General features: G+C 31.8%; 1 protein-coding gene across 4 annotated transcripts; it reads left to right on the top strand.

Annotated features, from left to right (window-relative positions):
* Positions 1–249: 249 nt before the first annotated feature.
* msn (serine/threonine-protein kinase msn) lies at positions 250–14,213 on the top strand. 4 transcript variants are annotated; one of them, XM_068773082.1, is made up of 22 exons: positions 250–522; positions 706–771; positions 1,169–1,376; positions 2,438–2,614; positions 2,708–2,939; positions 3,027–3,155; positions 3,460–3,690; positions 3,835–3,908; positions 3,993–4,077; positions 4,414–4,537; positions 4,851–4,871; positions 5,116–5,212; positions 5,702–5,831; positions 6,096–6,216; positions 6,977–7,921; positions 9,169–9,291; positions 10,878–11,265; positions 11,552–11,772; positions 11,849–12,039; positions 12,380–12,506; positions 12,963–13,097; positions 13,182–14,213. In XM_068773082.1, exons 1-22 carry the CDS (start codon positions 457–459, stop codon positions 13,428–13,430), a joined length of 4,140 nt encoding a protein of 1,379 aa, XP_068629183.1. In that variant the 5' UTR covers positions 250–456; the 3' UTR covers positions 13,431–14,213. The 4 variants fall into 4 exon arrangements, with proteins under 4 accessions (XP_068629183.1, XP_068629185.1, XP_068629184.1 ...); XM_068773084.1 differs by having other exon boundaries at positions 11,061–11,265; XM_068773083.1 differs by having other exon boundaries at positions 6,980–7,921.
* The last annotated feature ends 274 nt before the right edge of the window (positions 14,214–14,487 follow it).

The raw sequence follows: 14,487 nt of genomic DNA on the forward strand, positions 1-14,487 counted from the left end.
CAAGAATTCTTAAGCCCACCGTGTTAAAAAATATTTCTCTACTAATTATTAATCGAGTTTAATAATAATTGGAATCAAATTGTTAGCCAAAAGTGGTTCGGTTACTTGTGTATAGAATTATACATTTTCTCTAAAACGATGTACAACTTTAAAATTCTGTGGTAGAAAGTATTAAACATTACCATTCAAAATATTCTGATATGTAGACCCGTAACTGTAGAAATTTATTTTCTTTAGTGGTATCCCCCGCCGGGTGTGTGTGCGGTACATAGATTGTGTATCTATAATTTACTGTAATTTTAATAATAAACAATGTGTTTTATAAATTATTTGATCATTCAATAGCTAAATATTAATAATCGATACGCCAATGTAACAATTTAAGAGTTTTTATACAATTTTTATATTGATGTGAGGTTCTCGTGCTTTGTCTTCGTGTGTGACAATATACTCAAAATGGCGCATCAACTGGCACCGTCTGTAAATTGTTCATTAGACGACATTGACCTCGGTGCTTTAAAGGTATTTTTTTACTAATAAGCAGCTTTAATAAAATATACACAAATTTTGTAGAATACCTTTTCTCAAAAAATATCACAAAGGGCAATGATCTCACAGGGCGTGAATCATTAAAGGTTCACTATTAAGGATTATAATTAGCTTTCGATTCTTATTCTCTGTTTTAATTTATGTTTTTATCTTTAGGACCCTGCCGGAATATTTGAGCTTATTGAAGTTGTGGGAAATGGAACTTATGGCCAAGTGTACAAGGTATGTATGAGTTAAACATATATATAGCAATTGCATTATGTGCTCATAGCTAACTAAAATATTACATACATCATTTAAAAAAAAAGATAAAAATGTTTTTTTTAACATTCGGCGGCGGAGAAATATCAACATTAAAACTTGTAATTGGTGGACCTTATGCACTGTTCAATTCAAGATTGGACTATTAATTTTAATGAATGGAATTAAAGTCAATCATACTGTAACTATTCATAAAATGAAAGTGACCTCTTTATGAACATATATTTAAGTAAATGTAGAATGACTTTTTTACTTATAAATTACATTACATTTAATAATAAACAATTAATATTAAAGCATCTTTTTAATTTAATTTTAATAACATTATATCAATTATAAAATCATTTGTTTGTTAAAGGGTCGGCACACAAAAACAGGTCAACTTGCGGCCATTAAAGTTATGGATGTCACACAAGATGAAGAAGAAGAGATAAAGCTTGAAATCAATGTATTAAAGAAATATTCAAATCACCGCAACATTGCTACATATTATGGTGCATTTATCAAAAAAACGCCATCAGGAAAAGATGACCAATTGTGGTTGGTGATGGAGTATTGTGGTGCTGGTGTGTATCACATTCCATGAGTATAATAATCCATAAATTATTTTTTTGTGGTTAACCTGTCAGCTTCCAATTTTAAATATAGCATAGATATGTTTTAAAAACACAATGTTAATAAAGAATTTTTTTTTCTAAACTATCATATTTCATGTATGCCTAAATCTTTGAAATATATTGATATTTAAACTTTATCTTTGGGAGTATTCTTTACTCATTAAATGACTAAAAAAATTATAGGCACATTAATTATATGTACTAATAATTATTGACATACAGATATCTGCTATGTAAAATTTATGGAGATTTTAACTTTTAACTATTGCCACCTGTATATAATAAGAAAAAGATTTGACTTAATAGTATTCATTGCTACTTATATATGCTATGTAAGGGTTTTTATTTGGAATGTTCTGAAGATTTTTTTTGATTTCTTTCAATATCTAAGTTTATAATTTTTACACATTGCTGGTATTAGTTTATCAATAATGATATAGATTAGATTTTTTATACTCTTATGTAATTATAAATAGGACAAACAAACAAATAAATCATCTTATAACTGATTTTATAGGATATCTTGATTATAGTATTTTTTCCCTTTTATCATATTTACTTATTTCACCTATCTTTATTAGTTTATCCCTTCACTGTTCAAAAGTTAGACCATAGTGACTTTGATATTAATTTCACATTTATGTTTAGTATAGTATAATACTATATAAATATATATTCATATTGTTTTAAAAAAAAATGGTGTAATTTTAAACAACAAATACTACTTCAATCCAATTATAATAGTCCATATTAATCAAATTATAATAAATATATATTTTTAAACAGTTTACCTACAAGTATGCATTTAATGTAATGTTTATGATTATTATTTTAGAAATCTGTTAACTTCTATTTAAATTTTATAAATATATGCTTGAATTTAGCTATTATTTATGTTTATATCATATAAATAATTGCATTCAAAGAAATAACTATTAATATTGGTGATTAAATTTTTCTATCAAAACTTTTATTAGTTTATTTGGTAATTGTTAAAATATTTTTTTTAGGATCTGTTACTGACTTAGTTAAATCAACTAAAGGGCAATCATTAAAAGAAGAATGGATCTCATACATTTGCAGGGAGATTTTGAGAGGTCTTAGCTATTTACACTCTAACAAAGTGATTCATCGTGATATTAAAGGGCAGAATGTCTTACTTACTGATAATGCTGAAGTAAAACTTGGTAAGACAAACATAATGAGTATCATTATTATAAGTAAAATAAACTACTGCTAGTAACTTTAACAACTATCAAATTATTTCTGTTTTTCAATAGTTGACTTTGGTGTGTCAGCACAACTAGACCGAACTATTGGTAGGAGGAACACATTCATTGGTACCCCATATTGGATGGCACCTGAAGTAATTGCATGTGATGAGAACCCTGATGCAACATATGATAATCGCTCCGACTTGTGGTCTCTTGGTATCACTGCACTTGAAATGGCAGAAAGTCAACCTCCTCTTTGTGATCTCCACCCTATGAGAGCACTTTTCCTTATTCCAAGGTATAGTTTATTGACTTTGTTTACAATTTTAATATAATATATTTACTAATTTGGTGTTTATCTTTCACATTTGTTTTCAATTTTCAGGAATCCACCACCACGCTTAAAATCCAAAAAGTGGGCTAAGAAGTTCCATAGTTTTATTGAAACTGTTCTAGTAAAAGATTACCATCAGCGACCCTACACTGAACAACTTCTTAAGCATTCTTTTATTAGGTAAACTTTAAAGTATGGTACAATTTTCATTTTATTTTTTAATTAAAAGCAAACATTGTACTGAATGCATTTTCAGTTTTTCTGGGATTTCTGTCTGCCACCTTATTTAAACCCAGTGGGTTCACTTGTGTCACAATGGGGGTCATTAAAACACTTGAGAAGCAGTATGAGGGGTATATTATTTTTATCCGTTTACTAAATCGCCGTATTTTATGTTCATTTGAGTTTTTTGCCTTTATTTATTTTTACGTTACGTTATTCTTTAGTAATAAACACATACTTATATTTTTATATCTTTTTTCAGAGATCAACCAACCGAGAGACAAGTAAGAATACAGCTAAAAGATCATATAGACAGATGTAAAAAGAGAAAGCAAGACAACTCAGTACGAGAAGAATACAAATATTCGGGTTCGGAAGGAGAAGAGGAAGACAATGCTGTGGCTGGGGAACCGTCATCTATTGTCCATAATGCTGCTTCTCATCAAAGTAGTGATACATTGCGTCGCAATTTCCAACAAATTCAAGAAGGAGGGTTAGTAAATTTTAAAGTTCTTTTATCCATGTATGATATTCATTCATGGTGCCTTAAAATTGTGTTTATATGTGAAAATAGCTTTTACTATTTATCAGATTTGAAATAAAATATGTAAGGTCATCTTCCATTTCAAATTTGTAGTGCTGGTCCAGAAGGTCAGCCCCAGCCTCCACCGAAACGTAACAGTAAACGTGAAGAACGAGAAGAAATTCCAGGTAACACAAATAGTAACAATACACATGCAAATAATAAATATTTCGAAAATTATTAATGAACTGAATTTTTTATTGCTTTTGCAGAACCTGGGCCTCCAGCAAGGCCATCCATTCCACAAAGACTGATTGTCGTGCCAGACCCACAGGCACAACAGCCTAATAGATACAGGTATTTTGTTGTTTTTTTAGACAACATACTTAACTACTCTATAAAAATGTTCTTCAGACACAGGTTCTTATTATTTTATGGACTGTATGGTACATTTTTATAAAATAATTAATTTATTTAATTACTCCATTATAATAAGATTAACATTTTAGTTGGCCATAAAATGTTTTCTCATAAAAAGAAAGATATTTTATCATTCTAAATTCATTCAGACTCATGTTGATGAAATTTAATTTCTTATTCGCATAGTATTTAGTCAATAGTTTAGAAAAATACCTATGACCATTTCAAAAATAACTGATAATTTACATTTATTATTCATACTTGTATCCACAGGCCTCTACCCCCTACACCCAAATCATCAGGCTCATCAAACAGCTCTGGTTCCAACAATGGTACTCCACCTGCTAGTGGACCACAGCCACCACAGCGTGGTTCACATCACATGTTTAAACCTATGGTATGTACAATTTTTAAATTACATTCACTTGTTAAAACATATGTTTGCTTCTAGAGATTTTTTTTTTATTCAGCAGTAATCTTGTCTCATCTTTTTTCGATTTGTTATAATGGTTTACAAATGTTTCCTTAAATATGAAATGTTTCATTTGTTTTAAATGTAGTAATTGTATTGAAGTTGATAATTGAAATAAATTAAGTTGGTTTTGATATATGTGTAGTATTATTGTTTTTCATGTTTTGCTTTATTTTTTATTTTCATGTCACGCCGTTAACTTTATTTGCACTTCCAATAATGTAAACTTCCGCTGCAGCTTCCACCACGAAGACCAGAGGTTTGTCTCATCTCTTTTTAACGCAATATATTATTTTAAAATAAATGTATAGTCTTGTCTTGTCTCAGTGGGCTGATTTCCGCAGTCTAGCTGCACTGCGCTCATTTTGCATCGGAATTGGCTTTTCTCAAGCCATCCCAATGTAGTCTATAAATAGATGAATTTTTATATAAATGTGAAACAAATTTTATCAATTAATTGCTTTTTATGTCAATAATTTAATTAATGAATATTCAATTCACAGGACTTGGACAAATTGGCAGCGCAACTTAACGAACTCGGAGTAGTGTCTGGAAATGAACCGCCTAATCGACCTCCACGCGCTCCTACAAATGGACAAGGTTTAGATAAAAAGTTTCTTGCTTAAACTTACTATAATTTTTCTTAGAGAATATATATATTCATATTAATTATTGTGAGAAACAACCAGGTCTTTCTGTTTTATATATAGCAGTGGATTCAAGAAGAATTGATTTCTTTAAGTTATATTTGATTTAATATTATGTTTACGTAAAAAAATTTAACACTATATAAAAAATAAATGCTCTAATTCGTGGATAAATTGTTTCATAGTTCCTAAATTACGACCTCCTGCCTTCTAAGGTCTCTTAAGCTGTATGTCCACTTTTATTCTGTTGCCATGCTTTTGAAAATATCTATTAAACCGGTAATTGATCTATGTTCTTTTGTCTACTTCTGTGAGACTCTTCATATTGGTATACCTAGTTAATAAGCCATTAACTGGTCGCAATCAACATTAAAATTTTAAGTATAGCCTTTGTGTGTTGTTTGTGATCCATTTAATCTGATTTTACGAAATTTTTATTCAGGGCCCCCAATGGAAAGAAATCCTCCGGAGCCTCCATTTGACGATTCTGACAGTGATTCTGATGCCGAGGAAAGTGGAGGAAGAGTCCGCAACGATGGTACTTTGCTTGCCAGCGATCCACCTAAGCCACTGTAAGTACAGATCAAATTTACTATCATTTTCGAATCATGCATGTTTAGTCATTAGAAATATCTACATACTATAATTTTTCATATTTTTTTATACTTGTATAACATGAGTGTCTAATTATTGACTTTATTTAAGACATTTTGCTAATAAAACCATTTCATTTCATTGATTTGTTGCCAATTACTTTTCATTCGACCTCATTTTTTTTGCCCTCTCCCTTCCTTTTTTGTTTTTGTTTGGCTTGTTAGCCCCGAGTTCTGCTACAGGCCGGGTCTTGCCGCGGTCTCTGAAGACGGCGCTGCGTCGGGCGGAGCGCCAACTCGCCCTCTACCACCCACCCCTGACGACGACGACACACATCCTGACCGTACGCTGGTCATGAAGCGAGTAAGTAACCATATACGTAATATGTCAACATCTTATTCTACCACCAACTGCTACTGCTGTTGTATGTATATAACAATTTGAACTTATTTGGATGTGTAACGAGCAAAAACGTAAAATGTGTCATATAAATGCTTTGTTAATAAACATTTTCTTATTAACATGCAATTAAAATTAAGAAAGCTTTGTTTTGAACGTAAAGCAGTTTGCGGTAAAATTTAATTTGAACTGCCCTTTGTTCTAATATCATAGCTATTTAAAAATACCATTGCATACCTTCGAAACTACCTCTACAAGATGTCATCTCAATGATTGCTTCGCTGCTATGTTGTGATCAGATATCAACATCATCATGAAATTTTCAAATTAAATATCGATTTCTCTTTAGTACAAATATTTGACCAGAGAGGTTAAAGCTAGGATACTTTTAGCTCATACTCATAAACCTAGAGCTTATGACAGAGATGCTATCAAAAACTTTAATCAGAAATAGGACGCTTCATAGACAGGTAGATATACAAAATAGAATTGTACAAATATTAAGTATTTGCTGTTCTATACTTTGTATTTGGGATTATTGGCAGTTTAGATAACATTTACTATGAATCTACACCTCTAAAGTGTGTTGGTACAGTACATGTCTTTTCACGCCAAAGTAAGATCAGTGAGCAAATTTTGACATTAATAGCAGTTTATTGTTTATTTCTTTAAGTTATTCCTTATTATTTATGTTTATTTTTGCATCGGTTCTTACCTAAAAAAGCAGAAGGAGATTGCTGAAAGCGATAAACGGCAATCCGACCTTGACGAAGCTGTTCTTCTGAAGGATTGGGACTTTGCCAGATTTTTCCCTTCAAAAACTGTGAATAAAGAAGAAAAACAAGATCAATCGAAAGAAAGTGAGCAAAAACGACCTCATCTACAACGCCAATCTAGAATCGAATTAGAAGATGCATGGTCTAAATACAAAGGAGTTGCAACGCCGCCATCCCGTCACAAACAAATGTTCCACAGGTCCACCGAAAAATCGCCCCAAGAGAAACTTGCCGATATGTTAAAGTACAAAAAGGAACAAGAGACAGAGTTAAATACTCCAAACAGATTCTTTAGAGGTTTCAGAAGAGAAAATTCTGATCTCTTTCCTCTACCCAGCACTCGGCACTCTGCTATATACTTCCCAAAGCATGACAACCAAGTAGGAGTGAACAAACAGATGAGATCAAGTGGCATATTTAATCACTCGCGTAAACAAGGAAAGCCAGCTGCATCGGGAGAACCAATACTTACAGAATTCATAAAAATGAATGACAGTCTCAGAAAGTCTGTGCAAATGGAAACTAAAAAAAATCCAAGTAAGAAGGCCTCAGTCAACAGTCCCATTGAAGCACTGAAAAATGTGGCCGTCTTAATCAGACAAGACAGCGAAAACAACGGAACCAGTCGTCAGAGCAGCATCAATAGTGACTCTCCAGCAACCAGCATTTGCTTCAGCAGTAGCACGTCGTTCGAACAAGCCGGCACTCTCGACCTTACGGCGGACACGCTTGAACATGTATCGCACGACAAGCTTCACGACATGAACAACGTCGTCAAACCTCGAAGAGAAAAGACCGAATCGGACATTGTGTTCCGTAGGAATTGCCACTATAACCAGTACACGGGCGTTATGGGGAGTTGTGGGCAGGAAGCGGTACTCGCACAGGATCAGGTAATTGCTCACTGCTCGGGATAGTTTGTTTAATATCTATACACTTAATCCTGGTTGGGTACAATTCGTCTAACATATAAACTAACATCAGTAATGCTATTTATATTTCTGTTTATGAGGATCTATACAGAGTTTTTATGTAGCTATTGGTGTGGCGGTTTTATGGTATATATGTGTGGGAATGAAAACAAGTAACTATGATTAATAAGCATTTATTAGAAACCTTTTTAACAACTATTTGATATCTAGGAATGTAGCCATTGCTCACACGTCTTACTTTTTGGCGTGACAGTTTATTATCCTTGTTGTAACTTATTATTATATTGAGTAGTTCGTCTGCTGTAGATTTTTAAAAATATTTTATCTAGATTAGATATATCACATAGAATTACGTTATACAAGGGTTCAATCTTTTAAATATTCAAATTTAACCATTAAATTTAACATATGCTGCATTAACACCTAACAATTATCACGTCAGTAACTTCTAATTATACTAACAATGTTATTTACCATCTGTGCGTGAATACCGTCTTCCTGCCGGAAACTGGAGAAACGCTGAGTGACCATTAGGACGTCTATGCCATTAAAATTTTAAGATATTTAACATTACATGGGAATGAACGCCTAACGAAATCACACAGGAGCTGAAAGAAAAACAGTACTTGTATTGTGAATGTGTCAACTGCATGTCTTTGCTATCGTGTTTGTGTTTGCCGCGCTCGCAACTTTTGCACAACACCAATGTAATATTTGCTAGTAAGAGTTTAACACTCAAAGCCAACACGCTGCCAAACAGCCATTCTTAATATACCTTTCGTTATTTGTAATATTTGTTGTTGTAATTCAAATTTTGTCAGCGTTTTGACTTAATTGATTCTCAAAGATATTTTGTTAAAGAAAAACTGTGTATATTTTTTATATGTAATCTGTAATAAGGTGAAGTAAATTTGTGTTATTTTATTTTTGTCATAATATATAACATTTTAAAACATATGAATACCCCCAGTAAACTATTTGTAATCCCGTAGGAATTTCAAAATTCTTTTGAATTCAAAATACCTTTCAAAATTAAATTTCTAATTATATCTACAAAAAGTTGTTACATTACTACTGTCCACATAGTACATTAATTGTTATCTCACAATACATGTTTGACGGGGTTTTTATCGCAATTATTATTTCATTATTAAATATCGCAAAGTTATGCGTTCTTTGTATGACTAGTAAGTAATAAAACATTTCAGGGCCGATCAAGTGGCGCAAACGAAGGTAGCGGATCCCGCACTAGCTCCGTGCTTCCGGATTTGCTTAGTCAAGCCGGACAACCCTCTACTCCACCGCGTCATGACAAATCAACCAGCGAAGAGGTAAACGTTCTTGTTAATAATGATTTAGCTTCAACAATATATTAAAAATTCCTTACTGACCCTTTTATAATATGCTAGACATACAGCAGTTTTACGCCGCCAATAGATGCGCTGTTAGACACATTTGAAATTTATATCAATGTGATTAAATTTAAATGCATTTATTTCTTAAAATATTTTAAGTATTACATAGTATTTAATGATATTTTATTCACCATACAGCTTAATAAATAATTAAAGTCAAGCTAGAATTCATTTGTAACTGATAATGACATTTCGTTACATAACATCCTAATGGGACTTCCAACACCAGTTTATGAATAAAAAATGTTTTTAATATTTAAAATATTCCTCGATATAAGAATATTAAAATGTAATATAATCTTATATTCACTAGTGTAAACACTATGTATCGTAAATATGTTTTAAATATAGTAGATACATTGATTGGGATGTGTTGCTGGTCCTGCTTAGATCACTTTGTTCATGTGGAGCTATTAGTACATAGTATTAATGTGATAATGGTTGTCGATCATGCAAACACCCTGGAGCCACGGTCAGCGACCGGTTTGCAGACAGCTGTTAACACTGCGTAAGTACGAAACGAATTGATGCAAGACGCAGAGAAACGCTTCCGTAAAGTTACTTTATAGGCTGTTGTTTGTTTCGATAGTAATCACTTCTCTCTTGTGCATTACATAGAATTTTTGCTTTTATTATACCACCATCTGTAAAGTTATGTATACATCAAATATTTATCACTCATGTAAATCATTCGCTTTCAGTGCTAATACGAAATCAGTAAAAGGTATTTTTGTCCAACTAATAATTACAATTTATACTCTAAAACTCTTTTTATTAAAGCTCTTAAAATGTATACCATCAATTAGTCCAATGTATTTGTGAATATTTGTTGGTTTATAAACCTTAATGTACCATGTATACACTTATATACACAGACAAAATTTGAGATCTACTCATGCAACGCGTTTTGTCTGTAGAAATCACAATTACAGTTTGTTTTTGTTCATATATTATAAATATTAGATAAATTTAGCTTAATACTATATATGTTTTTTATTATGCAAATTTAAGTACTACAATCTCAGACAGTATACACTATATACTTTATGTTGCCTTTCAACAATAAACGAAAAATAATTATGAGAAGTTCTCCACTCGTATTAAATTGTTTTTGCATTTTATAACTTCGTGAAACATTCCATTACTCTTATGACTACGCCGTTCCCAATTACGGACAAAACCTTTAAATAACAACCACAAACCTATTCACCACTCTACATAAACATGACTTTAATTGTAATTGGTTTGTGTCATTGCCTGCTGAATTCCATTCCTATCAAGTTCTGCCAAAGCGACGTTGTAGATAATAAAAGCCATTAATAACTTTCCGAACATAGAAATGAAGACTAACAGGGAGATGGAATTATTTGACTAACAAATCACCATTTAAGTAAAATACCTTGCTACCTCATTAAATACCTTCAGATAATCAACATTAAAAAAAATTGTAATGGAATCATAAATACAGCGCAACTTACCGAAAACTATCATTTTTCTTACAGTACAGGCAGGCCATTGCTGGAGGCACGCCTGCCCCCCACCATCATCACCACCCACTACCTTCCTCTGTCCAATCTACACCATCTAAATCTTTTGTTTCCGGAGCGGCTTCTCCGCATCCTCTTCAACACTCTCCGTCTAATTCCTCTGTGGGATCACAACAACAATTCCTTCCCTTACAACAGAAGCAGCGTTCGTTTCTTACATTCGGATTCGGCGCGGGCTCTACCGGAAGCGGAACGGGGGGCTCCGGCGGTAACGCATCGCGTAGAGAAAGTCACGTCAACGTTAACGTCACTCCCACTGGTCACGATCTATCTTCGGACACGCCCGAAATACGCAAATATAAAAAACGATTTAACTCTGAAATACTCTGTGCTGCTTTATGGGGTAAGTTTAAACAAAATGTAATTCCGCGCTAGTACTTGTTTATTCGAAATGCTACCTCTTATTAATCTAGCAATAATCTCACATGTTAGAGTTGCCGGCCCTTCGAACAATATTTTTTTACTGTCACTGCACCAACAAATATATGATATCCAGTTTGTGCAATATATACTACTACTTAGAACTTTTAAGCACAAACTTTATCACAACAGTACACACTACTAGTTATTTTAGCAGTCTTTTTTTAAGTAAATAAAAATTAATAATTTTACTCTATAACTTGTTTCAGGAGTGAATCTACTTATTGGAACGGAAAATGGTTTAATGCTACTTGATCGCTCTGGTCAAGGGAAAGTGTATCAGTTGATCTCACGACGCCGCTTCCAACAAATGGAAGTTTTAGAAGGACAAAACATTCTAGTTACTGTATCTGGAAAGAAAAATAGAGTACGAGTGTATTATCTTAGTTGGCTTAAGTCTAAAATTTTGCGCACCGACGGTCTCAGCGAAGTAAGAGAATTTTTTATATTCCCTTTTTCTTATTTATATTTCTTATTTTTTATATTCCTTATTTTCAATTTTTTAGCAAGTAGAGAGGAGAAACGGCTGGATAAATGTGGGAGAATTACAGGGTGCTGTACATTTCCGAATCGTGAAATATGAACGAATTAAATTTCTGGTGATCGCTCTTAAAGATTCCATTGAAATTTATGCATGGGCGCCGAAACCTTATCACAAATTTATGGCGTTTAAAAGTTTTGGCGACCTGCAGCATAGGTAAGGCAAACTAATAATAACTGTTAATATGTTAAATGAAATATATTATATAACGGAATTTTTTAAAAAAAAAAAGGAATAACAAGGTCTATTGTAAAATAATCTATGTACCCACTTACTTTATCTCTAAAAAAAAATTAGACTGTAAGTAACATTAATTAATCATAATTATGGAAAATAAAATCAAAATATGCAATTTGATTGTTTGTTACTTAGTCACTATAAAGAATATTCTCTATGTATAGGGCGAATGCTTATTTTTTTACAAATTGCAGTAGTTGACCTATACTTTAATCTGCAAACATTAAAATATAAAATTATTTCCTGATGTATATTTTAGGCCTTTACTAGTTGATCTTACAATTGAAGAAGGCACAAGACTGAAAGTTATCTATGGATCAGCTGATGGATTCCATGCTGTTGATCTTGACACTGCCAGTGTTTATGATATCTATATTCCTAAACATGTAAGTATTAATATTATATAAAAACATATACACATTCTCTCAATACACTCACCACATTCTTTAAATCTAACTGAACCTAATTTATTAATTACAAAACTGCAATATATATATAAAATATATATATGCTTTAAAATGTTTTTCAATGTTACGGATACATGCCACAGAAAAGTAATAAATAGTAAGTGTACACTTAAAATTTTTATTGCATATTACAAACCCATTTTACCATTGGCTCTGTTATCAAGTGGTGCACCAATAGGTAAAAAGTATAGCATAAGTATGCATTATTATGTACTTACCTGGAGTAATAGCAAAGGTTTATTGTGCATAAATAATGTGTGTGTGCATAAATAAATATTAATGAGTGACTGATTAAGAATTTTTTGTAGCTTTATTGGAAATTTACTAAGAATCTTCGGTTGCTCTTCTCTATAATCGTAATAATATTTCTTTCAGACACAAGGAGCTATAATTCCTCATTGCATTGTTCCACTACCAAATTCAAATGGTGTTCAACTATTACTTTGTTATGACAATGAAGGCGTATATGTAAACACTAATGGACGAATTAGCAAAAATATAGTTCTTCAGGTAAGTGTATTTATAACTTTTTAAAAATGTAATCTGAAAAATATTCCATTGATGAGATTTACCATTAATTTTTTTTTATTTCAGTGGGGTGAAATGCCAACATCGGTAGCTTATATTGGTACGGGACAAATAATGGGATGGGGCAATAAGGCGATAGAAATACGTTCAGTTGAGAGTGGTCATTTGGACGGTGTATTCATGCACAAAAAAGCACAACGACTCAAATTTCTGTGTGAGCGTAATGACAAAGTATTTTTCTCATCTGCCAAGGGAGGGTCATCTTGTCAAATATACTTTATGACTCTTAACAAACCTGGAATGGCCAATTGGTAGTTGAATGTTTAACCAGGCGTCGAAACGCCACTATGATCTGTGATGCAACACAGTTTTGAATGTATATGCTAATAAATCAGTCAGCATAACAAAACTATGTGCTTTGGCCATTCTGATTTTAAAGACTTGTGATAATGACAGATTATAATATGTGCTCAAAAGACAATCCACAAAATTACTATTGACTGTTTGAGGACATTTATCTTTATCATATGTGGCATTTTGTACTGAATAATATAATTTCAATACACAAGCTACAGCATATATTTAAGCAATAACCTATAGGATAAATGTTTTGATATTGACAATTATTCATAAGTAAGTTAATACTGCTTAGTTTTTATGTTGCAGTTGTTTATTTTCCAATGAAAATGTAATTCAAATCAATTAATTCATATTATGCCATATTATATATATATTGTTTATTATTAAGTTACAACTAACAAAGGTGACGATCAAAAGAATTTCTTTACAAATATTTTCTGACAAAATTAACAAAAATTATGGCCATATATAAGGTAATTAATGACATGTAAAAAATTGTTTGTATTTTAAAGTTGCTGGTTTATCCCGTTTCTATAGAAATGTTTTCTTCCACAAATTGGAATTACACAAGCTGTGTATCATAAGACACTAAAATGCAATAATTTAAAAAATGGATGAATCCTTAAATTTGGGAGTATTTATTATTTATTTGTTATGTACCATATTATTTACATGTATAAAGATGTAACTGTGCATATTGAAAATTATATATTTGATGATTTTTTATTTGAAAATACCTTAGCCCAATAAAAAATTATGAAAATTTTTTTTCTTTAAATTTATTTAGTCATGTAGGATATCTTACATTTAAATAGGGTTATTTTTTTGAACTACCAATTTTTCAAAAGTTCAATGAAGTTTGGTAACCTTGGAAATCTGTTGCAGTTGAAATATTGTTTTTAATAAATAAAAAGCCATAGCCAGGATTTTTTAAAAGTTTGCTATACCGTAAGTACAGTAGTTTTCAAACAATTATTCAACTGTGCAAAACTTAACATATGAAAATTTTAGT

This window comes from Battus philenor, unplaced genomic scaffold (assembly GCF_028537555.1).
Source record: "Battus philenor isolate CCGP_79_NKW_IND1 unplaced genomic scaffold, ilBatPhil1.0.hap1 SCAF_5, whole genome shotgun sequence".
Lineage (NCBI taxonomy): Eukaryota > Metazoa > Arthropoda > Insecta > Lepidoptera > Papilionidae > Battus > Battus philenor.